The sequence below is a fragment of the Oryctolagus cuniculus genome, chromosome 16 (genome assembly GCF_964237555.1).
Source record: "Oryctolagus cuniculus chromosome 16, mOryCun1.1, whole genome shotgun sequence".
NCBI lineage: Eukaryota > Metazoa > Chordata > Mammalia > Lagomorpha > Leporidae > Oryctolagus > Oryctolagus cuniculus.
Genome location: NC_091447.1, coordinates 55,269,440 through 55,296,163, shown reverse-complemented (window position 1 = coordinate 55,296,163; position 26,724 = coordinate 55,269,440). Strand labels below are relative to the sequence as shown.

Here is a 26,724-nt window from a genome sequence, read left to right as displayed (position 1 = left end):
TATTCTCATTGGCCACCAGGGCCTTTTTTGGATTGGTTCCTGAGTCCTTTTGACCCAAAACTCAACATGTTTGATTTCAGGTGTGGCATAATGTATTGAAGGCCCAAATGTCAGTTTTCCTGGGATACCTGGTTCTTTCTGATGGAAAATGGAGTCTGGGCTGCCCCACTTCTTCTTTGTGGGCGGAGCTAGGACATGAGCTTTTTCAAAGCACAAAGCACACTGGGCTGCACATCTCTATCACCAGTTCAAGTTTGAGGGTACAGGGTTCTTACTTCCTTGATGTTACTGTTCTCTGACTCCAAAGCCCAGGCAGCAAGTGGGGACGCTCCATGCTTCTTTTCAGTACAGAGAACATCACTTTTCTCACTCAGCACTGTAGCGTTTTGTCATTTTCCTGGTGACTTCTGAGCAGTGTCAGATGGTAAAGGCTTCTGTCACACTGTGAAGTGTTCCAGGGTCCCCTCAGCCAGGTGTGTGTTGCAGAGTCAACACAAGTATGTGAGTACAGCTCTTCAGAGGGAGGCTATGCTCCATCCATGTGTCAGGGTGCTACAGTGTCTCTATGTGATTCTTGGCTGTCTCTTGGCAACTTCTGTTTTTCTGCTTTGTAAAGTTGTAGCACTTTTGCTCTTCTCCCAAGTCATGATGGAGGTGGGCCTGTTGTTTTCTAGCACTTGTTTCCATCTCTTACATCTCACCTTCCTTGATTGTTCATTTTTGCTTTTGTTTAGATTTCAGATGCGTTTGGAATCAGTCTTTGTGTACAGTGTCAAGAATGGAGCTCATTTTTTTTTCCTTGTGGCTGTAAAATTGTTCCAACACTGCTCAATACCTGGCTGGAATATGGAGCTGTCTCTTCTCGGCCCTCAGTCTCAACTCCCCTCCCTCCCCAAGGTCATGCTGGCTGTTCTTGGTGCCTGGCACAGCAGCTCTTCATTCCTTTCCGAATGGACCAGTGAGCCGCGGTCCCTGCCAGCATCTTCCCAGGCTGTGTCCTTGATTTCCTGAGCTAGGCAGCAGTTGCTCCACAGGCTTAGTGCCTCGCTGTGCCTTTCCCTGTAATTGTAGTTCTCTTCCACATCACTGTGCTGCTGCCATTGGCCAACTGTGATGTCTGGTGTTTGAAGCTACCAAGCCTGGCATTGCTGTAGCACATCAGCCGTTGTCTTACAGAATCCTGCATGTCAGTGCCTGTTGCTGATGCAGCAGCCATGGCTGAGAAGGCAAATTTCCCAGTCCCAGCATCGTGAAGCTAAGTGGCACCAGCACTCTTGCTGACCCAAGCCACGCCCTTCTCACCCCTGCCTCATCTCTGACATCACCTGCCATGCATCATTGGTGCTTTCTAACCCATCTTCTCTGTTTCTTTAGCTGACATTCTCCTGAGGAAGAGCTTTTTCTTTATGCTCCTTGTGTGAGCTGTTTTATGGGTTTTAATCCTTTACATTTGTGGTTTCATGTTGCCCCAATGGTTCTCTTAAGTTGTTCAAACTTTCTGACCCAAAGTGCTCCTCCTGATCCTGCAGTTTCCCTGCCTCGGCCCTAGAGTCACCCCTTCCACGGGGGCCAGGTTCCTTTCAGGGAGGACAGCATTTTCAGGCTACTGACACCAAAGGCCCATCGGGTGCCAGTGCTCCAGCTTCTGGCCTCAAAGCCCATGCTGGCAGATGGGGCCAGGAGCGTGTGCATGTGTGATGGGTTCACGTGTGTGGTGACTTCACATGTATGAAATGAATGTGTAAAACTGCTGACCATCATGGATTGTTTTTCATTTCCCAGGCTTTTCCTGCTTCGTGACAGCCAGAGTAACCCAAAGGCATTTGTACTCACACTGTGTCATCACCAGAAAATTAAAAACTTCCAGATCTTACCTGTAAGTAATGATGCTTTCATCCAAGTTCCCTGTGTTTTGTGCTCTGGTCTCCCTCTTGATACAGTTTGGGTTAGAAACCAGCAAGGCTGTGGAGCATTAAGTAGCAGAGTTCCAGAATCCCAGGTGAGAGACTCTAGATTTCCTTGAAAGGTTTGGTCTTTGAAATTGGGAAAGTGTCTCCCTGAATGTGGTGACCCTGCATGAGGCCCTCCCACACACATTTGTAACCAAAATCAGACACATAGATGTGGAGATCTGTAAGCTGAGGGCCAGTGGCCATGAGCTTGGAGCCCAAAGCACAGGACCCACTCAGTGGGGAGTCTTAAGTTTTCTGGTCTGTGCCAGGCTACTCAAGAAGGCTCCAGAAAAACCCAGGTCAAGTAGCCCTCTAAGGAGAAATTGTGTTGCTCTGGCTATATGGTCCATGGATGACCAATGGATTTCACCTTTGAGTAACTGCAGAACATTGCAACATTGCTGCAGAACCTACCTACCAGCACTTTGTTCTCATACAGCCATCTGTGTTAGATTTGGGGGATGTGGTCCAGCCCTCCCTTCAGTGTGCCACAGTTCAGGTTCGTTGCCTGGTTGTGTCAGCTCCTCTGAGAACCCACTTGGGTTGGTGTGTGACACACACAATTAGTACCAAGTGTTTTCCATAGTGCAGTGATCGGTTCTGTGGGTATTAACAACCCATATGAAATGTTTCCTGTGGAATCATCCCAGGAAGTATTCTATCAAGGGAGAATGGCCAGAATTTCTTCAGAGATTGGGTCTGCACGCCCAGTAACTACGTGCATCTGTTTCATGCTGTTGGTCATGGGCATCTCCCACATGTAACCTGACCACTAGGGCCTTTGAGGATTGTCTCTAGGACTGTGCTGTGCCAGAAAGCTGTGGAGTAGGAAGGCTGAGGTGGGAGTCCTGGCCAGCTTTTGTGAAGCAGGGAGAGGTGAAGTGTGCACACAGCAGGTGGTATACTTGTGGGCCTCTGTTGTTTTCTGACCACTCCCATCTTATAGAGGGGGAAAGTGAGGCTGGTGGCTCTCAGCAGCTTGCCTTGTGCTGCACTAGCTGGAGCCTGGGCTCCCACCACACATTTCAGGCAAACACAGGAGTTGTCATTTTTAGAGAGGACTGTGCATGAGGCTTTCCTTTCTCTCACATTACATTACTGACCCAGATGTTACAACTGTGTTAACATCAGTATTTCAGGGTGGTCACAGCATGTTCTACCATGCTCCCAAAATAACCCCAAATCCTACAAGTACCTTGGGGCAAGATGGTGGCCCTCTGCTGGCAGACAGGCTACAGCCATCACTGCAGGCTTTGCAGTCTCTGGAGTCAACAGGTGCTTCCCTTCTCCAGGCCACAAGGGCTCTCCCATTCTGCTTCATGCTGCAGTTGCCAAGTTAAAACAAGCTAGGAGTGCAGTTCCTCCATTTTAGTAAATATCTTACAGGTCCTGGGGAGGCTGCTTCATGCTAATCCCCTAGTGTCACAGGGAGGCAAAGTGAACCTGGGAACATGGCAAAGTTGCCTGGTCCGTAGGGAGGACCCAGGCCTGGCTATACTTGAACAGGGCATGCTGTGCACAGTGGATACTTACAGCTTAACTGGGAAACTTGATTGTCACAGTGGAGTCAGCCCCCAGGCCTAGTGGCCTTAGCAACTCCCCCATCATCACTGGCCAAGTGACCCCTCCAGCATTTTCTGGCCTACCTGGTGAGCTCTGTGGGTGTCCCCTGGGAATCCAGCCATGAGCTGATGCTGGCCACATCCTGACTTCTCCCACAAGATTGTGGTCTCTGATAGGTGGGTGTACACTTGTGTCTCTACAGTGTGAGGATGATGGGCAGACCTTCCTCAGCCTGGATGACGGCAACACCAGGTTCTCCGACCTGATCCAGCTGGTTGACTTCTACCAGCTGAACAAAGGGGTCCTGCCTTGCAAACTCAAGCACCACTGCATCCGAGTGGCCTTATGACCTCCCACCTGGAGGCCGTTCACACTGGAACGAGGAAGAGGTCTGCGCGTGTATTGAGAATATTTCTGTACCATCAGATGGTTCCTCCGGTACCAGCCAACCAGGAGGGACTTGTTTGTTGAATTGACATTTTCCTGCCGCACACCTGGCGGGACCATGGCCCTTTGTTATCATCCAAATCAGAAAGGGCCTGAGAAATCCAGCGCAAGTTGGAAAAATAAACTGGAAAGATCATCTTGGCTGGGCCACATCAGAACAAGAACCGGAGAGAAGGAATTGGAAACGAACTCTTGCCCTGGAGTAATCTTGACAATTAAAACTGATATGTTTACTTTTTTTGTATTGATCACTTTTTTGCACTCCTTCTGTGTTGTCAGTGTTGTATTCAGCCTCTGGCAGGAGGGACGTGGCTGGTCAGCCTTTGTGTAGGAGGGACGTAGCTGGTCAGCCTGTGTCAGATGAGCAGAGTTGCGAGTGGGGGTGGGCGTCAGACTGACCGTGGGTGCCCCAGTGTTCCCATAGGTAGCTACGCCCTCTCTAGATTGCCACAACATGGATTCAGCTCCCAGATTACAAACACCCCCTGCCCCTACCCCAGCCCTTCCCAGTATACTTGAAAAGCTTTGTTTTTAAATATACAAGGTGTCACCTGTGGTAGGCGTTTGGCATGTTTCGTGGACTGGTCTGTCATTAGCCATTGCTCTGTGCACAGGTGTCCCGTCCTGTTGTTGTCAGCGTGTCTCGTTCTCCACGTGCCGTGGACTCTGTTTCTTTGGAAAACTCACTGTGCCCCAGCACAGCAGGGCTGGGCGATGCCCTCCAGCTTAGCACAGGCTGGCCTTCTCGGGATGCGCCCAGCCTGTTGCGCAGTCCGTCTGGGGAAATCTCAGCCTCGCATTTTCCCAGCCACCAGCCTGTTCTAGAACAGTCACTGCCTTACCCCCTTGCGGTGGTGTGAGTCGTCCTGTGGCTGATCCCCCTTAGGAGGTTAAAGAAGCTGCAGAGAAAATGGCACCAGGTAGCTTTCTGCTGTGCTCCGTGGGTTTCCATGGCGGTGAAGACAGAGCCGTTGCAGAGGGCACAGGCTTGGGCTGGCTTTCCAAGGTCAGTGGCCTCTGTCCTGTGAGCCTGTGGACGTGGGCAGTAATGCCTCAGTGGCTGTGGGTGCTGGCCAGTGGTAGCAACAACTCACTTGCTTCCCACTCTGGGAGATGAGTCAGTCAGAGGCTCAAGTTGTCACTGGGTCCGCTCCTCCCCTGGCCTTGTCTTAAAGTGTGAGAGGGGCTATTTCTGTACCTTTGACTGCCACAGAGCAGAAGGGACAGCCCTGACAAGCCCCCACACCACTGGGGTGAATAGAGTGACTACCTTGCCCAAGGTGACACCTGACCGGCTCTGCTGAGCCCGTGCTAGCCACTGGCTCACCCCAGCTCCCTTCCACAGCACGTCCTGGACCTCTGGTTGATGTGTGTGGGTGAGCACAGACATGGGAGAGCTGTGCTGAGACAGGCTGGCTGCCGCCCGTCCATGGTATGGAAACGCTGGACTGTAGTTCCCAGAGCACGCTCCTGTTGTTTCCATGAAATGCCTACTCACTGAAATGAAGACTTTTGTAGCAAAGTGTTATTTTTAACCATAAATGCTCAGTGGCCTCTTCTTCCTTTTGCACCCAGTTAATCTTTGGAACAATTGACAACGGGGTGATTGTCAAGTTAGTGGCTGGCGGCTGCTGCCGCTGACCCCACTCTGGGAGGGCTGTCTCGTTCCCCACCAGACCCTTCTTTCCCTCACTGACCCCACCCTGGGGAGAGCTGTCTCCATCCCCACCAGCTGGCAAAACCTTTACAGACAACTCTAGGGTTTCTTTGCTCTGTTTCTGTAGACAACGCAACAGCGCCAAACCCCTCCCTCATGCCGCTCCCTGACGGACAGCTAGGATGTGCAGTATTTCATATTTATAAGTGTGCGTTCTATTTAAAAGAAGAACAAAGCTTGGCTCTGACTCACGATTTTGTATGTAGCTGGTTTGACGTAGTCTTTTGTACCTCCCCAGCGTAGTGAATTGTGGAGAGTGTAGACCGCCCTGCCCGCGTGCAGCAGACTTCTCGCGGCCCCTGGCTGGGAATCCCACCTGGAAACAGCAAGTCCCTTGTGCCTGTGGTGGCGTATGCCCCCGGGCTGGGACGGAAGGACATTTGACTTTTATTTTTGTATTTAATTGACGTGAATGTAAAGGGGACAGCTCAGGGTTGTTGTGGAGCCTGTTGACCTTTTTCTCTGCCTGTGATTTTATTTTCTGAATGGAAACTCCATTGTAGCAACCTGGATTAAGTCGAGAAGGAAAACGCCAAATGCTTTGGGTGTTGTTAGAGTTCCAGAATCTTCTTTTTGTTTGCTAAACCTTGAAGAAACATGTGCCTCAGCTTAGGTGTTTTGTCCTCTCCTTTCTGCACTTGACACCTGACAGTCTGACCCATCGCTGCGCCTTGCGGGCTGGGACTAGCTCCTTATAGATTTGTGATGTGGCAGTGTCACCCTGTGTGTCATCAGTTCAGGGACTGCAGAAGGTGTTGATGAGGAGACAAAACCTTTACCCGCGTGCTCCGCTTCATTCTGTACATAGCTCTCTGGCTCGTGAACCTAACTGTAAACGTTCAGGTATTTTTGTACAAATAAGGGACTGATGTTCTGTTTCTTGTAACTAGAAATAAACATTAATACAGTGTTCTTCATTTTCTATGGCTTGTAATGTCTGTGTCTGTATTTTTAACACCCTGGATGGTTAGCCACCGAGAGCCTGCAGGAACAACAGAATCTCTAAAAACGTGCTTCCTAACCCTGGCTGGAAACCAGCACACGGCTGGGCAGCCATCCAGGATGCATGGCCCAGCTGTGCCCCATGTTGGTGCCAGGACTATGGAAGTTACCTCATCCCCCTGTGTCTCCCCCACAAGGGTCATAGATCTCAGAAACTTCCTAAGAGTCAGTTACCCAGGCAGCTTAGCAAAGATCCCCCCCGCCAAACCCAAACCTTCCCATCCGCCAAGTCCAGCAGCATGGCATGTTCCCCCGCTGGGACAAGGTGTCAACAACCTAGGTTTTCCTGCCCAGGGGACCTGGAGTCATCTGTTGACCTGCCCTCTCCCAGCCCCACCCCCCACAGGAGGACACCGCTGTGCCTGGTGCACTCCTGCCCTTTGTGCTCAGAATCTGAAACTCAGTGCCAAGCAGCTAAGCCCAGGAGGGCGGGTGGCGCAAAGATGAGTCCCAAGTGGTCCCCATCCAGATGACGGGGTTCCCAGGCTGGGCAGGGAACTGTGTATGTCAGTGGTTGTTCAAAACCAGAGGACACAAGTGGCACAGCTGAAAACGTGGCCATGCTGCCTCCATCTCCTTAAGTTGGGAGCTGGAGCTGACTGAGTGAATAGGAAGATTGTAAGAGGGGATTTTTAAAAAAAAGTGTTCATGTAAAATATTCTGCAGATTCTGGCTTGGGATGGTGAACTCGGTCTTGCTCCTTTTCACCTCGAAGTCAGACACTGTTATTAAGAAGGACAGCAGTCATTAAAAAGGAATGCTATTGTCCTAGCCCAAGCTGGGCTGTGAGGACCCAGTGTCCAAGGCTGCCATGACTGCAGGTCCTGGCACAGCCAGCAGAGGGCACTGACAGGAGGCTGCCTAGCAGCTGCTTTGGTGTCTGTTTCCAGATCTACAGACTCATCGAGTTCTTACTAGCTTCTGGGGATTGTCTGAGTCACATCTAAGCACTAAGACGATTGGTCTGGGGACCCAGCACCTGCTGCTCACCGCTGCTCTCTCAGTGACCCACCTTGGGCTCACTGCCCTGGCTGCTGCAGCCCTGCCAGTGAAGGGCCCTCGGCCGGTGTCGTTTCTCTTGAGTCTGTGCTGTTTGGGTGCGATGTCAACCTCGCCCACGGCCATGTTGGCGAGCGCTCAGCCTTCCCTTCTGCTGTGGCCTCCTGTTTCCTCTGTGCTTCGGGCATCTCCATGGAAGATGGGTCTTGGGTCTCATACGGCCTAGGGAATGAAAATTGTTGACCTGGGAGCACCCAGAGGGTTGAGGAGGTCTCCCCCATGCCTGAAGCCCCTGTAACCCTGGGATCCTAAAGCCACAACATTTCATGTTTCCCCAAACTGCCAGAGGCACTTGAGATGTCCGAGTGCAACGGAGGCAGCAGCTGGCAGTGAGAAGGGCTAAGGATCAGACTCAGTGGCAGAGGGGCTCCAGGGAGCACAGTGACACGGGAATGGTCCTGGGAAGCCACTGGCCCGACCAGGCCAGCTCCATGTCCAGGGATGGTCTCGCCGACAGCCCCTGCTGCTTGCTGGAAGAAAGGAAGCTGCCCAGTTTGCCTGGTTCAGCTCAGCAAAGTCTCTGCCTGGGGCTTCTGCCTGTGCCCTGCCCGTCCCCTTTTCCTGTAGATAGATGTACACTGACATTGGTCACAGAGCTTGGCAATGGCCTCTGAAATGCTACTGACCCTGTTGCCAGGCAGCAAGAGGGTTGTAGGCTACCATCACTCCCCGCCCCCCACATGACCCCCAGCCCCAGCCACTCCACTCTCCCCTTTCCTCATCTGCGGGGAGGAGCACCCCAGATGCTCCTGGGCCAGACACACACAATTTTAAGTGAAACCCAACCTTGGCCGGCGCCGCGGCTCAACAGGCTAATCCTCCACCTAGCGGCGCCAGCACACTGGGTTCTAGTCCCGGTCGGGGCGCCGGATTCTTTCCCAGTTGCCCCTCTTTGAGGCCAGCTCTCTGCTGTGGCCCGGGAAGGCAGTGGAGGATGGCCCAAGTGCTTGGGCCCTGCACCCCATGGGAGACCAGGAGAAGCACCTGGCTCCTGCCTTCAGATCAGCGCGGTGCGCCGGCCACAGCACACCAGCCGTGGCGGCCATTGGAGGGTGAACCAACGGCAAAAGGAAGACCTTTCTCTCTGTCTCTTTCACTATCCACTCTGCCTGTCAAAAAAAAAAAAAAAAAAAAAAAAAAAAAAGAAAGAAAAAAAAAAAGAAATCCAACCTGAAGATCCCAGAGTGTGGTTACAGGAAGGTGGGTGGCACCCAGCTGAAAAGGTTACCAGTGTTTCACTTCCCCGTTGGTCAGCCGTCCACGTGGCTGAACACAGCTCGGAGCCCATGGGTCTCCTGGTAGGCAACCTGAGTCTTTTGGGCACACAGCGCAGTCCACCTAACAGGCTGAGTCCTTGTCACTCGCTAGCTAGAAATAATGGCAGGCTGAGTCCTTGTCACTCGCTAGCTAGAAATAATGGCAGGCAATCCACAGAAAGAAAACTGCATAAGCTAAGGACCCCTTAGGACACCACGTCTTTGGGTGAGACACGGACACAGGGGAAGTGGTGGCCAGCCAGAGTTGCCTCCCTAGCCTTCAGTATACACTGCTGAGTCCTCACTTTCAGACTGTAGGGGTCCTGACCTGCATTTTAGAAGATCCTCCTCACAGAGGCTTGTGAGGCATGGGCACAGCTTACAGAGCCACACTACACACTGTGACCCAGGGCACATACGGGTTACAAATGCAAGTGTCAGCAAACAGCACTTCCAGGATTAGAGAAAATGCCCCTCTTTCATTTTATTCTGTCACACTCAATTTTTCTAAAAATGCTGGTTGTAAGACCTGCAAAACTGGTTCCTTGAGCTGCCAGCTGGCTGAGGCTGGTGATCTGAAAAACAGTAAATTAGAGAACAAAGTTGATGACTGACACGACCCACTTTCAATGCTGGTGAAGACAGACAAATGGAACAGAGAGCCTCAGAGCAGACCCATGCACAAAAAACCAACCAGTCTTTGTCTAAAGAGCAAGGCACTGCAATGGAGTCTTTCCAAAAAATGGTCCTGAAACAATGGGACACAACATGTGAAAAGTCAAAAGTGGATCTATGTGTAGACCTCACACCCTTCACAGAAACCACCCACAATGCATCACAGGCTTAACGGTAAAATGCAAAACAGTAGCATTCAGAAGGCAACACAAGAGAAAGTCTAGGTGAGCTCGGGTTTGATGATGACATTGAGGTAGATGCCAAAGGCACGGGCCTGTCGGGGAAGAATTTAGTGAGTGCATTTCCCAGAAACTAAGAACTGCTCTTGCCAGCACAGTGGCGAGCTCACCAACTCCTAGGCCAGTTGGGTTTTCCAGGAAAATTCCACTTCTCTGGCAGTCCTCTGTGGATCCAACCACAGTGTAGGTTCATCAATGTGGCCTTGTCTCTTGTCCCCACCTGACTTCACCAGAGTCTCCAGGTCCCCCTGGCACAGACAGGCAGTGGCTTTGCAGGAAACCCTGTCCACTTTCAGGAGAACCACACCAAGGAACCCCTCATTTTGAGTACCCCTCCAGCAGGAAATGCATTTTACACAGTGAGCCAGGGCACACAGATGTCCAAGCACAAGCACCCCTCAGACGCAACCACACTCACCGTCCTGCAGTGCATGTGGCCATATGGGCGGTGGCTCCTGTGGAAGTCACAGAAGAGTGGCATGGAGCAGTTACCACGGCTGCACACATGCTACTGTCCTCCACCCTGGGGCACAGAAGGTCAGAGCAGACCAGCAGTGCTCAACCTGGACCACGGTGGCCACCAGGACACGCACACTGCCAGGAGACGTTCCTGACTGTCACAACTGAGCACTGTGGCATCTGGTCAGTAAAGGCCCCAGCTGCTGCTAAACATCCTGCAGTGAGCAGAACAGCCGTGCCACAAAGCTGCCCAGCCCAGCGTAAGCAGTGATGGAGAACCTCAGCTGTCAACTGACGGCACCAGGGGACGCCCAGGCAGCTGGAGGAGCAAGATTTCTGGGTGTGTCTGCGAATGTTTCTGAAGAGACTGGCATAGGAATCGGTAACGGGATACAGAGTATCACCCACAGCAATGCACATGGGCATCACCCAATGTGGTGAGGGCCCAGACAGAACACAGAGGCAGAGGAAAGGCCACCTGTTCTATCCCTGTCTCTATCCCTGTCCACCTGTCTGCTGTCCTTCAACATCGAAGGTCCTGGTTCTTGGACCTTCAGACTCAGGCTAACTGCACTACTGGCTTTCCTAGCCCTCCAGCTGTGGCCCGATGGTGGGACTCCCTCCATCACCAGGAGCCGACGTCCACCATGGAAGTCCTCAGAGCCACCCATCCTCTGGAGAACCTGACACACCCACACGTGCCCAGAGAAAGCCTACTCTGCATTTCTCTCTTTGGAGTTCTGGGCCTCGGTGTGATCCTCACAAGCCCCACATGTTCAGGAGAGACAGTGGGTGGGAGAAGACAGCCCCTGCTGGTCGTTTCCCCCTCTTCTGCAGACTTTAGGGTGCGTGCTCTGGAGAGGATTTGTCCCTGTCAGCCATTTGCCTCCATGTGCAGCCCCCAGGCTATGTCCTGTTCAGGCCTGGGCTCTGAGCTCTGAGCACGTGCATGCACACGTCTGGGCGTCTTCCTTCCTGCACGTGCCGTGTGGCCAGCAAAGACAATTCTCACGTGGAATTCCTGTCTTCTGCCTCAGTGCATGGCCTCCTCACTGCCACATCTCCCAACTCCCCATTCCTGCTCTTCCCAGAGCCCCCACCATGCATGGACACATGGACACATATGTGCACACACACCCTGAACCCTGTTCTTCCCCAGCTCCCACCAGGTTCCTCAGATTTCCGCACTTTCCAGCAGACCAGAAGAGTGCAGACCCTTTCACTTGTCTCCTCTGGTCAATACAGTCTTCAGCTGAAGTCCCTGCTTTCTAGAAACACAGGCTTGTCTCCCGTTGCAGCCGGGGGAACACAAGCTCCTCGGCCTGCAAGATCCTCCACTCAGAGGGGTCTTTGGGGGCTGCCTCCTTTCAAGGCCTGGCAGACACCAACTCTCTAGCCTCTGGATTGCACAGAGGGTGCTCCCGCCGGAGGGCCCACCCCCATTCTTCCCCTTGCTAAGGACAATCACTTCCTCGGTACACTTGAGATTCTGTGTGCAGCACCTCAGAATGGGCACTGGGGGGCCCACTTGCCCTTCCTTATTGCCTCCCTTGGCTCCCATGCAGGTTCAGGGTCTCAATGTGGCTCTGCCTCTCCCTCGGGTTGCAGATCTAAGCGTGGGCACCCCAGGGTCTAGCCTAGCCTCTTCCTGCCCCAGGGGCAAAACACAGGAGCCCTGCCCTGCATCCAAGCTGGGCAGATACACGCCTCTGGTGACAGCCATTCTGTCCGCCTCAGTGCCTGCTCCCAGTTCTTGAAGGAGTTGTCCCAAGCAAGCCTCACACTCAGCCCGCTCTTGTTCCCACCTGGGCAGCCGTGCCCTGTTCAAGTTTTCAGGGCTGCTTTCTGCTCCTTTCAGATGCAATCAATGGTGGCCTTGCTGGACATTTGTCAAAATCCCATTGATAGAAGTGGTTCAGGCATCTTACTGGGTTTCCAGTAGGAATGCCAATCCTGAGATTCTGACCATTATCTGGGCCTGGAAACCTCAGCCACACTTTCCAAGCATGGCAGTGGGAGGTACACCTGGGTTTGGGGGTAGCCAGCAAGGGTGAGCGGTACTTCTAAGGGGCTGGGATTTATGGCATGGCCAATTGGGCTCAAAAGCTTGGAACTGGGGCTGTTTGGGAAACTGCCATCTCTAGATCCAAAATATGTTCTTCCTCCTCCAAGCAAGCCAGGAACAGGGTTTTTAAAGGGTAGGTGAATATTAGGGAAACCGCCGAGTGCAGCCCACTACTAATCAAGCAGATTTCCAGGCTCTGCTTGGATGGTCTGTCTGGGATATCTGGGTGCCAGCCAGGTGGGTGTTTCTTGATATTGGAGCTCAGCTGCCCGCAGTTGATGGTGGCACCGTCTCCTTAGCTGGGTGTGAGATCTGCCACTCCAAGTCATCTCCTGTCAGTAGGGGCCTGGAATTGTTAAACCTTACGAATCACTGGTCACAGGCAATTTAAAGCACCAGCAGCCAGACCCTGTCAATCCAAATAAGGGAAGGGAATATGCCTTCCATTGTGGCTGCAAATTACCCCTTGTCCATTTTCCATTCCCAGTCTATGGAATGGGGCATTAACTCCATTCTGGCTACTTCCTGCTGACTGCGGGCAGGGTAAGGGGTTTTTGGAATGACAATTTTGACACGGTACAGTATGTCGGCCTCGGTTTCCCACGAAGGGGACAAATCAAAGACATTTGTTTAGTTGCTAGCTTAGATATTTGATTGCAACATTCCACCTACATAACTCAAAGAGCGTAAGATACAGAAAAACATGCTTAGAGTTGGGGTTTATTCTCTTACCTCCTCCAAGACAGAAGGCCTCGGTGAGAGCCAAGAGCTGTAGCCCTTTGGGCTGAGGCGCCTGGTGGCAACGCTTGTGCTTGCAGTTTCCTGAGGCCCTCTCATTTCCCGAATCCATTGTTCACTGTGCTTTTTTCATCTGAAGAATGCAGATCTGGAGTTTCTAAAGGGACATCAATCAGGTCCAGCCTGTTGGAATACACTGTTCAAAGCACTCATGCAGAGGTGCCTCAGAGGGGTCAGGAAGCCAGGTGGCTGTACTTAAAGATGGTGTAATATTTACATATCAGTTAATATGGTTAAGGGCTTCCCAAGCAGTCATAGCTGAGCTGCAACCTCTTCATTGTTCCGGAAGTGACAACATACTGAGGTGGGCTGCCCAGCAGTGACCACTCTGCCCCCTGCTGGGCCTCACATGTGGCTATATTCTCAAACACAGCCAACCATAGGCAACAACTTACTTCATGTGTGGCTGTTTATTCTGAGAAACAGTTGGCCCTGGGTGACAAAATCCCACAGATGTGAGTGCTCTTCTCAGACACAGCCTTCCCTACAGGACACCATCCCTCATACATGGCTGCTATTCTCAGACACAACCGTTATTCTCAGACACAGCTAGACACAGTGACAAAGTCCTTTCCATGTGGCTGAATTCAGACATGCAGACATGGGTGGCAACACACCTCAACATGGCTGTTATTCTCACACAGCCAGCACTGGATGGCAGCATCCCTCATATGCATTGGATATTCTGACACACAGCCAGGCCTGAGTGACAATGTCCTTCAATGTGGCTGATAATCTCAGACACAGCCAACACTGTGTGACCATGTCTCACAGTACTGTTATTCACAGACACAGCCAGCAATGGGGGACACTGAACCTCACCATGGCTGTTATTCTCAGAGCCATCCCTGGGTGACAGTGTCCCTCAACAGGTGACTATTACTCTGGGACACAGCCAGCAATGGGTTACACCGTCCCTCAAATGTGCCTGTTACTCTCAGCCACAGCCAGCCCTCAGTAACAATGTCCCTCACATGTGACTGTTATTCTCACATACAACCATAGTTTTCAGACATAGGCACATCTGGGTGACAATGTCCTTTAGATACAGCTGATATTCTCAGACACACACAGATATGACTGACACCATCCTTCATATATGCCTGTTAATTTCAGACACAGCCAGCCCCGGGTCACAGTGTCCCTCACATGTAGCTGTTACTCATAGCCACAGCCAGCACTGGATGACAATGTCTGTCAGATGTGACTGTTATTCTCAGACACAGTCATATCTGGGTGACACTGCCCTTTCAGACACATGCAGACATGTGTGACAATGTACTTCACAAGTGGCTGCTATTCTCAGACACAGCCAGCACTGGGCGATACCATCCCTCAAAAGGGACTCTTATTCTAGTTGAAGCCAGGCCTGGATGCCAACATACCTCACACATGGCTGTTTTTCTGACATAGCTAGCACTGGGATACAACATGCCTCAAATGTGACCCTTGTTCTCAGACTCACCCGTTATTCTCAAATACAGACAGACTGGGGTGGTAATGTCCTTTACATGTGGCTGAAATTCTCAGACATGCAGACATGGATGACAATATACCTCACACATGGCTGAATTTTCACACAGACATGGGTGACAACATACTTCACACATGGCTGAATTCTCAGACACACAGACATGGGTGACAACATACTTCACACATGGCTGAATTCTCAGACACACAGACATGGGTGACAACATACTTCACACGTGGCTGAATTCTCAGACACAAAGACATGGATGACAACATACCTCACACGTGGCTGAATTCTCAGACACACAGACATGGGTGACAACATACCTCACACGTGGCTGAATTCTCAGACACAAAGATATGGGTGACAATATACCTCACACATGGCCGATTTTCTTAGACACACAGATATGGGTGACAACGTATCTCACTCCTGGCTGATTTTCTCAGACACAGCCATCTCTGGGTGACAATCTCCTTCACACATGAATGTTATTTTTAAGCACAGCTATCATAAGGTGACAACATATATCACATGTGCCTGTTATTCTCAGAAACAGGCAGCCATGGTGCACAATGTCCTTTACAGGTACCTCACACATAGTTCTTATTATCAGCCACAGCCAGCAATGGGGTACGATGTCCCTCACTTATGGCTGTTATTCTCAGACACAGCCATTATTCTCAGATACAGGCAGACCTGACTATGTTCCTCAAAGATGACTGTTATTCTCAGAAACAGCTAGCACTGGGTGACACCAACTCTCAAACTGATGTTATTCTCAGCCACAAGCAGCACTGGGCCTCAACTTTTCTCACATGTAACCATTATTCCCAGACACAACCATTATTTTCAGACACAGCCATACCTAGGTGAAACATACTTACACATGGTTGATAATGCTCATAGACACACACATGAGTGACAACATATCTCACATTGAGGCTGTTTTTCTTTTTTTTTTTTTATTTAACAGGTAGAGTTATAGACAGTGAGAGAGATACAGAGAGAAAGGTCTTCCTTCCGTTGGTTCACTCCCCTAATGGCCACTACAGCCGGCACTGCACCAATCCGAAGCCAGGAGCTGGATACTTCCTCCCAGTCTCCCATGTGGGTGCAGGGACCCAAACACTTGGGCCATCCTCTGCTGCCCTCCAGGGCCACAACAGAGAGCTGGACTGGAAGAGGAGCGACCGAGATTAGTACCCCGGACCCCAACCGGGACTAGAACTCAGGGTGCCAGTGCCACAGGCAGAGGATCAGCCAAGTGAGCCACGGTGCCAGCCAACATGCGGCTGTTTTTCTCAGAGATCCCCAGCACTAGGTAACAGTGTCCCACCAACATGGCTGTTATTCACAGTTGCAACCAACATTGTGCAACAGTGTCCTTTAGAAGTGGCTGGTATACTCAGAAATGTAGACCAAGATACTTATTAACTCACGTGGGTCTGTTTCTCCCAGACAAAGCCAGCATTGGGTTAACACTGTCCCTCACAGAAGACTGTTATTTTTAGGCACAGCCAGTACTGGGTTACAACATGACTCACATGTGACCATTATTCTCAGACACAGCCAGAACTGGGTGCCAATATCCCAATATCCTTTACATGTACTTAATACTCTCAGACAAAAACAGGCATGCTTGACAAAGTACCACACATGGCTTCTGACATAGCCAGGCCAGGGTGATATCATTCATCATAAGAGACTGTTAGTCTCAAATACTGCCAGCACTGTGTGGCAACATCCCTCTCTCGTGGCTGTTATTCTCAGTTACAACCAACACTGGGTGACAATGTCCATCACATATGACTTTTACATTAAAACACAGCCAGCCCTGGGTGGCACTAGCCCTCACATGTGACTGTTATTCTCAGCCACAGCCTTCCATGTGGCTGGTGTACTCAGACATGCAGACATGGATGCCAACATACCTCACATGTGGCTGTGGCTGCTATTCTCACACACAACCAGCCCTTGGTCACAACATCCTTCACACCTGGTAGATATCCTCAGAGCCAGCCCTGAGTGACAAGGTCCTTTATACATGGCTCACATGGCTGATATTCTCAGATACACACACACACACACATGGGTAACAACATACCTCACACCTGGCTGTTATGAGACACTACCTGCCCAGGGTGATAATGTCCCACACACGTTGCTATTATTCTCACTCAGACAGCACTGTTGACAATGTGCCTCACAGGAGACTGTAATTCTTAGACACAGTCAGCATTGGACAACCACATACCTCACATGTTGACGTTATTGTAGGAAACAACATTATTCTCAGATACAGCCAGGCCTGGGTGACAGTGTGCCTCAATGGTGACTGTTACTCTCAGAGACAGTCATCCTGAGAGACACTATACTTCACAGGTGACTTATTTTCAGACACAGTCAGCACTGGGTAGCAGAAGCCCTCACCGTGACTGTCCTCCTCAGCCACAGCACAAACTGAACCACAAAATTCCTCACATGTGACTGTTCTTCCCCAAAACAACCATTATTCCTGGATATAACCAGACCTGAGTGACACTGTCCTTTATAAGTGGCTGACAATATCAGACAATGCAGACATGCGTGGCGATGCATGACCTCACACATGGCTTTCATTCTTAGACGCAGCCAGCACTGGGTGACAGTGTCCCTCACAGGAGACTGCTATTCTTGGAAACAGATAGCATTGGGTTACAACATGCCTCACTGTGACTATTAGTCACAGAGCCCCACATTATTCTCATACACAGCCATACCTGTGTGACAATGTCCCTCACAGGAGACTATTATTCTCAGAGAAAGCTTGCACTGCTCAACAACATACATGTGACTGCTCTGAAACACAACCATTATTCTTATATAGCCAGGCCTGGGTGACAATGTGCCTCAGCAATGACAGTTACTCTCAGACAGTCATCCTAGGAGACAACATAGTTCACAGGTGACTTATTTTCAGAAACAGTCAGCATGGTAACACAAGCCCTCATCATGGCTGTTATTCTCAGCCACAGCCAGCACTGTGCCAAAACTTTCCTCACATGTGACTGTTAATTCCCAGAAAAAAAAACATTCTCAGACACAACCATACCTGTGTTACAATGCCCTTTACATGTGGCTGATAACTTCAGACACACACATACAACATGACAAAGTACCTATCCTGTGGCTTTCATTCTTAAACATAGCCAGGTCTGATTGACACAGTTCATCACAGGAGACTGTTAGTCTCAAACACTGCCAGCACCAGGTGACAATATGCCTCACATGTGACTATTATTCTCAGACACAGCCATACCTGGGTGACAATATCCTTTACATGCTACTGATACTCTGAGACACACACAGACATACTTGACAAAGTACTACACATGTGGCTTTCATTCTCAGACATAGCCAGGCCTGGGTAACACCATTCCTCACTGGAGACTGTTAGCCTAAAATACTGTCAACACTCTGTGCACTATCCCTCACAAGTGGCTGGTATTCTCAGCCAACACTGAGTGACAACATCCATCATATATGACTGTTACACTCAGAGCCAGCTCTGGATGACACTGTCCATTTAAATGCCTTTATTCTGGACACTAATATCCTTGGATGACAACATACCTCAAACGTGTCTGTTTTTCTTAGACACAGTCAGCATTGGGTCACAATGTCCTTCACGAGACATTGTTCTTCTTACACTCAGCCAGCAATGAGTTATACCATGCCTCACATGTGACCATTTTTCTCAGACATAGCCATACCAGGGTGACAATGTTCTTTACACATGGCTGATAAACTCAGACACAAATAGACAAGTGTAACAGGTACTTCACATGTGGCTTTCATTCTCATCAACAGCCAGACCTGGGTGACATTGTTCCTCACAGAAAACTGTTAGTATCAAACACTGCCAGCACTCTGTGGCTCCATCCCTCACAAGCGGCCATTATTCTCACCACAGACAACAGTGGGTGACAACACAACTCACAAGTGACTGTTATATAAAGGCAACACTGGGTAAAGACATCACACATGACTGTTACACTAAGACAGAGGCAGCCCTGGGTGACACTATCCCTGAAAGTATTTGTTATTCTCAGACACTACCATCCCCATCTGACAACATACCTCGTATGTGTCAGTTTTTCTCAGACACAGCCAGCACTGAGTGACAACATGCCTCATACGTGACCATTATTTTCAGACATAGCCATACCTGGTGACAATGTGCTTTACACATGGTGGATAAACTCAGACATATACAGACATGTGTCACAAGTACCTCACATGTGGCTTTCATTCTCAGACACAGCCAGGCCAGGTGACATCGTTCCTCACAAGCGACAGCTATTCTCAAACATTACCAGCACTGTTAGAAAACATGCCTCACACGTGGATGTAATTCTCGGGCACAGCCAATACTGGGTGACAATGTCCATCACACATGACTGTTACAGTAAAACATAGTCAGCTCTGGGTGACACTGTCTCTCACATGTAGCTGTTATTCTCAGACAAAGCCAACACTGGGTGACAACATCCATCACACATGACTGTTACACTAAGACAGAGACAGCCCTGGGTGATACTGTCCCTGAAAGTAGCTGTTATTCTCAGATACCACCATTCCTGCCTGACAACATACCTCATGTGTGTCAGCTTTTCTCAAACACAGCCAGCTCTGGGTGACAGTGTCCCACACAGGAGACTGTCATTCTTAGACACAGCCAGCACTGGATGACCATATACCTCATGTGACCATTATTCTGAGAAACAACATTATTCTCAGATATAGCCAGGCCTGGATGACAATGTGGCTCAATGGTGACTGTTATTCTCAGACACAGTCATCCTAATAAAGTACTTTACAGGTGACTTATTTTCAAATTCAGCACTGGGTAACACCAGCCTTCACTGTGGTTGCTATTCTCACACACAGCCCACATTTGGCCACAACATTCATCACATGTGACTATTATTCCCAGATACAACCATTATTCTCAAACACAACCAGATCTGGGAGACAATGTCCATTATACATGGCTGATAATCTCAGACACATGCATTCATTACAACATATCTCACATGTGGCTTTCATTCTCAGACATAGCCATGTCTGGGTGGCATTGTCCCTCCCAAGTGACTTAATCTCAAACACTGACACCACCCCTCACATGTGGCTGTTATTCTCAGACACTGTCAGCCAGAGGTAATAATGTTCCACCTTGACTGTCACTCTCACACACAGCAAGCCTCAGGTGACACCACCCCTCATAAGTGACTATTATTCTCAGCCATAGCTAGCACAGGAAAAGAACAATCCTTACATGTGGCCATTATTCTCATACGCAGCTCAGTGACAGCCCAGTGTGACATGTCCCTCACAAGAGACTGCTACTCTCAGACACTGCCAGCACTGGGTGACAACGTACCTTACACATGGCTGTTTTTCTCTGACACAGCCAGCACTGGTTGACAATGTCCCTCACACATGGTTGTTACTCTCAGACACTGGCATCCTTGGGTGACAATGTCCCTTACACATGGCTGTTTCTCTGAGAGACAGCTGACCCTGGGTGACAATGTCCCTCACATGTGGCTGTGATTCTCAGACACAGCCAGACCTGGTTTCAATGTCCCTTACAAGTGGCTGTTATTCTAAGATACTCAGACATGGGTGACAATGAACCTCAAACATGGCTGTTATTCTCAGGCACGGCCAGTCTTGAGTGACAATGTCCCTCACACATGACTATTCTCAGTGAAAATGTCTAAATTTTTAAAATGTATACCACAGAGCATTTCTTTTTTAGAGTTGAGTCAATACTGTCAGTCCTAATCCTTGCTTCCTGATCACCTAAAGTCCAAGTGCTATATCAGGTCTGACAACCCTAGTGTGGTGCTATTTGTAGATTCTAGCGTAACATCTGGAAATTCTTAGCATTATATCTGGCTAGCCTATCTTCAAAATGGTGGCTCTCTGTGGAGCCTGCAGCTCGGACAGTTTGTAGTTTCCATCAGGAATCATGCTAAGAACACTTTTTTCTTAGATTCTCACCCTTATGTTTTAGTTCGGGGCTGTCACCAGTGATTCCATCTGAACTCCCATATTTCCTCCTTGCCATCTTTTTCTGGAAAGTCCACTGATCAGTCATTCTGTTCCACATTGCCAGGATGAACTTGGTCCTGGTTGTGTGATCTTACATTGTCCCAGCACAAGGGGGAGGAAAGATTGACAAACCAGGCTTCAGTGTCAGAAACCATTTTAGCAATATTTAAGCAACAAAGGGGTAGAAAGAAGGGTCCCTAGGCTATGTTTACCTGGAGTTCGTTGTCAAAAAAACTTACTGACTTCTGCAGGTACCATTATCACACCACCATAATCTCACTAAAAGTATACTTCTACAGAATTCTCACAGGAAATAGACACAAAACTCAGAAAGGAAATGTATAACAAAACATCATAAAAAATCACATTTGCATCTTAAAAATATTTAACAGAGGCTGGCATTGTGGCATAGTAGGTTAACCCACTGCCTGTGATGCCGGCATCTCATATGGGTGCAGCTTCATGTCCTGGCTGCTCCACTTCCAATCCAGCTGCTGGCTAATATGCATGGGAAAGCAGCAGGATATGGCCCAAGTGCTTGGGCCCCTGCCACCCATGTGCAAGAAGCTCCTGGCACCTAGCTTTGGCCTGGGCCAGCTCAGGTCATTGCAGCCATTTGGTGAGTCAATCAACAGATGGAAGATCTAATTCTTTCAAATAAACATTTTTTTAAAAAGTAAACACAATATAAATTTAACAGACATTATAGTTTGTTGATTATTTCCATTAAGTACATTAAAAATGTTTATTTACCATATAGTAATCTCAGATTTGGAAAACTCTCAAAGTTAGCAAGCCTAGCCAAGAGAGACTTAGGTTATCATTATACACATTCTAAGTCAACTCAGACTGGTATCACCTCTCCACACTGAGAATCTGATCTATTGAGAATTCCAGGGATACACCTGGAAGTCAGAAGTCCCAGTTCAGAACTTCAAACCACTGGGTCAAAATAAGATCTTGGATCACTGTCAAAGTGATAATCCATTTAATCCGAGTTCTCAGCCAAAGCTGTAAGCCAGATCTAAACAGAGTTAAGGTGATCAAACATTTTTAAATAGGCAGATAGGGCTGACACTGTGGCATAGTGGGTAAAGCTTCTGCCTGTAACACCCACATCCCATATGGGCACTGGTTCATGTCCCAGCTGCTCCACTTCCAATCCAGCTATATTCTAACTACCTGGGAAAAACAGGAGAAGATGGACCAAGTGTTTGGGTCCCTGCCAGCCATGTGGGAGACCTGGACAAAGCTCCTGGCTCTTGCTTGAGCCTTGATGAACCCTGAGCATTGTGGCAATCTGGGGAGTGAATGAGCAGATGAAAGATCTGTCTCTTCCTCCCTCCTTCCCTGAACCTCCTCCCTCTCTGTAAATTTGATATTCAAATAAATGCATCTTTATGTAAAAGATTTATTTGTATTTATTTGAAAGGCAGAGTTACAGAGAGAGGTAGAAACAAAGACAGAGAGGCCTTCCATCCTCTGGTTCACTCCTCAAATGGCTACAATGACTGGAGCTGGGCCAGGATGAAGCCAGGAGCTTCTTCTGAGTATCCCATGTGGGTTCATGGGCCCCAAGAACTTTAGGCCATCTTTGGCTTCTTTTCCAGGTGCATTGGCAGGAGTTGGATTAGAAGTGGAACAGCTAGGACTTGATCTGGCACCCATATGGAAGGCCAGTGCCACAGTCCAGGGCTTTAATCTGCTGTGCCACAGCACTGGCCCCCATAAGAACACCTTAAAAACAAAACATGAATACGATTCCAAGATGGCAGAATAGGGAATGGCGCATTGCACTGGGCTAGGGATAAATAGTAATAAATAAATAAATACATACATACATTCTCAGGAAGAGTTAGAAAAATGAAGTGGGAATTCTAGGGAAGGAAGAGGAACACTGTGGATCTGTGTGCAAGGTACAGACGCATGGCATGAACACGGACACAACACACAACTGTAGCAGCTGAGAGCCAGCTCTGGAGACTGAGGTGAGATCAGACTGCAGCAACCCGTGCCATTGGCAATACAGCTGGAGTGAGTGTGTGGCTCAAGTCTGGTTTGGAGCCCTTAGAGGGAGAGGGTACCAGCTGACCATTTTAAAAAGGAGGAGAGTAGTCACTTTCTCTCAGCCATCCCCCTACAATGGCACCCAGCAGCCAGCTGAGAGAGGGTGGGTGCCCTTTTGGGGATAAGGGGCAGCTGCGGAAGCCCTTGTGCACACACACAGCAACTGACTGAGACAAGACATCATCTTCTCAGCAGTACTGGCAGCAGCAGCTCCAGTGTACCTGGCGGGCAGAAGTCAACATTCAGCCAGAGGCCCTTGCATAATACATGTGATCCTCTAGCACAGGGAAGATCTGTGTTCTCCACTTTGGCTGGCTGGGAGGATTAATGGGGAGCTGGGTACCCATGTAGGACTGTGAGGCAGCCCTAGCCTCCCAACATACCACAGGATTCAGGACTCAAACCTACTAGGCAGAGCACTGACAGGCAGCTGTCTCTAGGAACATCTGCTTCTCTATGCATCAGACAGGCTAGTGGTACTGAGCAGATATTCCATGCTAACAGAAAGCAGAAAAGGGCAGATGTAGCCATCCTAATATCAGACAAAATAGACTTTAAGATAAAAACCGTTAAGAGACAAAAAAAGGCACTATGCAATGATTAAGCGGTGAATATGAATAGGTGACTATAATAAATGTATATACACCCCATTACAGGGTGCCTGGCTACTTAAAATACATGTTAATGGATCTAAAGGGAGACATAGACTCCAATACAATAGTAACGGGGGACTTCAATATGCTACTTTCATCACTGGACAGATCAAATAGAAAAAAAAAATCAGCAAGGAAACAACAGAACTAATCAATAATATGGGTCAAATGGACCTAACTGGTATTTACCAAAGTTTTCATTACACAGTTGCAGAATATGCTTTCTTCTCATCACTGCATGGAACTTTCTGTAGGATAGACCAGATGCTAGGCCATAAAGCAAGTCTCAGCAAATTAAAAAAAAAAAAAAACACTGAAATCATACCATGCATCTTCTCTGACTACAATGAATTGAAGCTGGAAATCAACAACCAAAGAATCTCTGGCACACATGTGAATACATGGAGACTGAACAATATGCTCCTGAATGAACAGTGGTCATTGAAGAAATAAAAAGAGGAATTAAAAAATTCTGAAAATGACTGAAGAGGAAAATACATCATATTAATACTTACGGGATGCAGCAAAAGCAGTGTTAAGAGGAAGTTTATAGCAATTGGTTCCTACGTGAAGAAATTGGAAAGGTTCCAAATAAATGAGCTATTAATGCATCAGAAGAACCTAGAAACACAACAAACCAAACTCAAAACTAATAGGAAAAAAGAAATAATTAAAATTAGAGGAGAAATAAAATTGGAACTTTTAAAAAAAATACAGGGGCCAGTGCTGTGGTGTAGTGGGTAAAGCCACCACCTGAAGTGCCAGCATTCCATATGGGCACCAGTTTGAGTCCTAGCTGCTCCACTTCTGATCCAGTTCTCTGATATGGCCTAGGAAAGCAGTATAAGATGGCCCAAGTCCTTGGACCCCTGCACTCACACAGGAGACCCGGAGGAAGCTACTGGCTCCTGGCTTTGGATTGGCGTAGCTCCAGCCATTGTGGCCATCTTGGGAGTGAACCAGTAGATGGAAGACCTCTCTCTCCCTGCTTCTCCTTCTCTCCATGTAACTCTGACTTTCAAATAAATAAATAAATCTTTTTAAAAATATACAAAAGATCAGTGAAATGAAGAGCAGGTTTTTTGAAAAAAAATTTTTTTTAATTATACATCATTGGCCCAACAAAAAGAGGGAGAAGAACCAAATCAATAAAATCAGAGATAAAAAGGAAATATAACAACAGATATGACAGAAATAACAAAGAATCATCAGGCATTACTACAAAATACTACAATGAGTTGTATGCCAAAAATTTGGAAACCCAAGAAGAAATGGGTAAATTCCTGGACACAATCTACCAAAACTTAGGCATGAAGACAGAAAACCTAAACAGACCAATAACCAAGACAGAAAAGACCCTCCCAACCATGAAAATCCCAAAGTCTGATGGCTTCACTGCTGAATTCTATCAGACATTTAAAGAACTCCAACAATTCTCAAACTATTCAAAAACAATTGAAAGTGAGGGAATCCTCCCAAATTCCTTCTACGAAGCCAGCATTACCTTAAGTCCTAAACCAGAAAAAGATACAACAAAGATTCACCTGGACCAAGTGGGATTTATCCCTGGTATGCAGCAATGGTTCGCATTGGCAAGTCAATAAATGTGATACATCACACTAACAAACTGGAGAACAAAAACCATAGGATTATCTCAATAGAGGCAGAGACAGTATTTGATAAAATACAACATCCTTTCATGATGAAAAGCTTTGGTATATAAGGAATATTCCTCAACACTATCAAGGCTATTTACGACAAACCCACGGTCAGCATCTTACTGAATGGGGAAAAGCTGGAAGCATTCCCACTAATATCTGGAACCAGACAAGGATGTCCACTCTTATCAATGTTATTTAATACAGTCCTGGAAGTTTTAACCAGAGCCATTAGGCAAGAAAAACAAGTCACAGAAATACAAATTGGCATGAGGAAGTCAAACCATTCCTATTTGCAGCTGACATGATTCTATATACAGGGGATCCAAAAGATTTCACTAAGAGACTATCGGAACTCTATAGAAGAGATTGGTAAGGTGGTAGGATATATAGACAATGTCATGACTGAAAAAGAACTTTTAAGATCAGTCCCACTCACAATAGCTCCAAAAATAATAAAATATCTTGGAATAAATTTAACCAGTGACAAAGATGTCTTCAATGGAAATTACAAAACATTGAAGAAGGAAATAGAAAGAGACACAAAAAATAGAAAAAATCTTTCATGTTCATCGATTGGAAGAATCAATAGCATCAAAATGCCCATACTATTGAAAGCAATTCACAGATTCAATGTGATCCAAATCAAAATATCAAGGACATTCTTCTCAGATCTAGAAAAAAAGATGCCAAATATGCATATAGAAACACAAGAGACCCTGAATACCTAAAGCAATCGTATACAACAAAACCAAAGCTGGAGGCATCACAATGCTAGATTTCAAGACATACTACATGGCAGTTATATTCAAAACTGCCTGGTACTGGCACAAATACAGATGTGTAAACAAGTAGAACAGAATAGAAACCCTCCAAATCAATCTATGCGTCTACAACGAGCTTATCTTTGACAGAGGAGCTAAAAATCAATCCCTAGAGCAAGAATAGTCTTTTCAACAAATGGTTTTGAGGAAATTGGATCTTCATGTGTTGAAGTATGAAATAAGACCCTTACTCTTACACCTTACACAAAAATACACTCAAAATGGATCAAAGACCTAAGTCTATGACCCCAATTACTATCAGATTACTAGAGAACATTGGGGAAACTCTGCAAGACACTGGCAAAGGCAAAGACTTCTTGGAAAAGACCCCAGAAGCACAAGCAATCAAAGCCAAAATTGACACATGACATTATATCAAGCTGAGAAGCTTCTTCACTACAAAAGAAACACTCAGGAAAGTGAAGAGGTAATCAACAAAATGGGAGAAAATATATGCAAACTATGCAACTGATAAAGGGTTAATATCCAGAATCTATAAAAAGCTCAGGAAATTCAACAACAACAAAACAAACATTCCAGTTAAGAAATAGGCAAAGGATTTAAAAAGGCATTTTTCAGGAAAGGAAATGGCCAATAGACACTTGAAAAAATGTTAGGATCACTAGCCATTAGAGAAATGCAATTCAAAACCATAATGAGGTTTTACCTTATCCCAGTTAGAATGGCTCTCATACAGAAATCAACAAACAATGAATG

General features: G+C 47.8%; 1 protein-coding gene and 1 long non-coding RNA gene across 8 annotated transcripts in view; one reads left to right on the top strand and one right to left on the bottom strand.

Moving 5' to 3' along the window:
* The window catches only part of GRB10 (growth factor receptor bound protein 10), a 113,816-nt gene extending 107,215 nt beyond the window's left edge, over positions 1-6,601 (top strand). For all 3 annotated transcript variants that reach the window (XM_051853162.2, XM_051853161.2, XM_070059469.1), the window contains exons 15-16: positions 1,783-1,876; positions 3,718-6,601. In XM_051853162.2, the coding sequence (XP_051709122.1) occupies positions 1,783-1,876; positions 3,718-3,864 (241 nt within the window). In that variant the 3' untranslated portion in view covers positions 3,865-6,601. The remainder of the gene's footprint in view (positions 1-1,782; positions 1,877-3,717) is intronic.
* The window catches only part of LOC138845823 (uncharacterized), a 29,877-nt gene continuing 6,966 nt past the window's right edge, over positions 3,814-26,724 (bottom strand). For 2 of the 5 annotated variants that reach the window (XR_011383007.1, XR_011383008.1), the window contains exons 3-4: positions 13,167-13,355; positions 8,464-9,571 (exon numbers count right to left, since the gene is read on the bottom strand). This is a non-coding gene — a long non-coding RNA (uncharacterized lncRNA). Of the gene's footprint in view, positions 7,903-8,463; positions 9,572-13,166; positions 13,356-26,724 lie in introns of those variants that run through there. The other 3 variants (XR_011383005.1, XR_011383009.1, XR_011383006.1) reach the window with 2 other exon arrangements.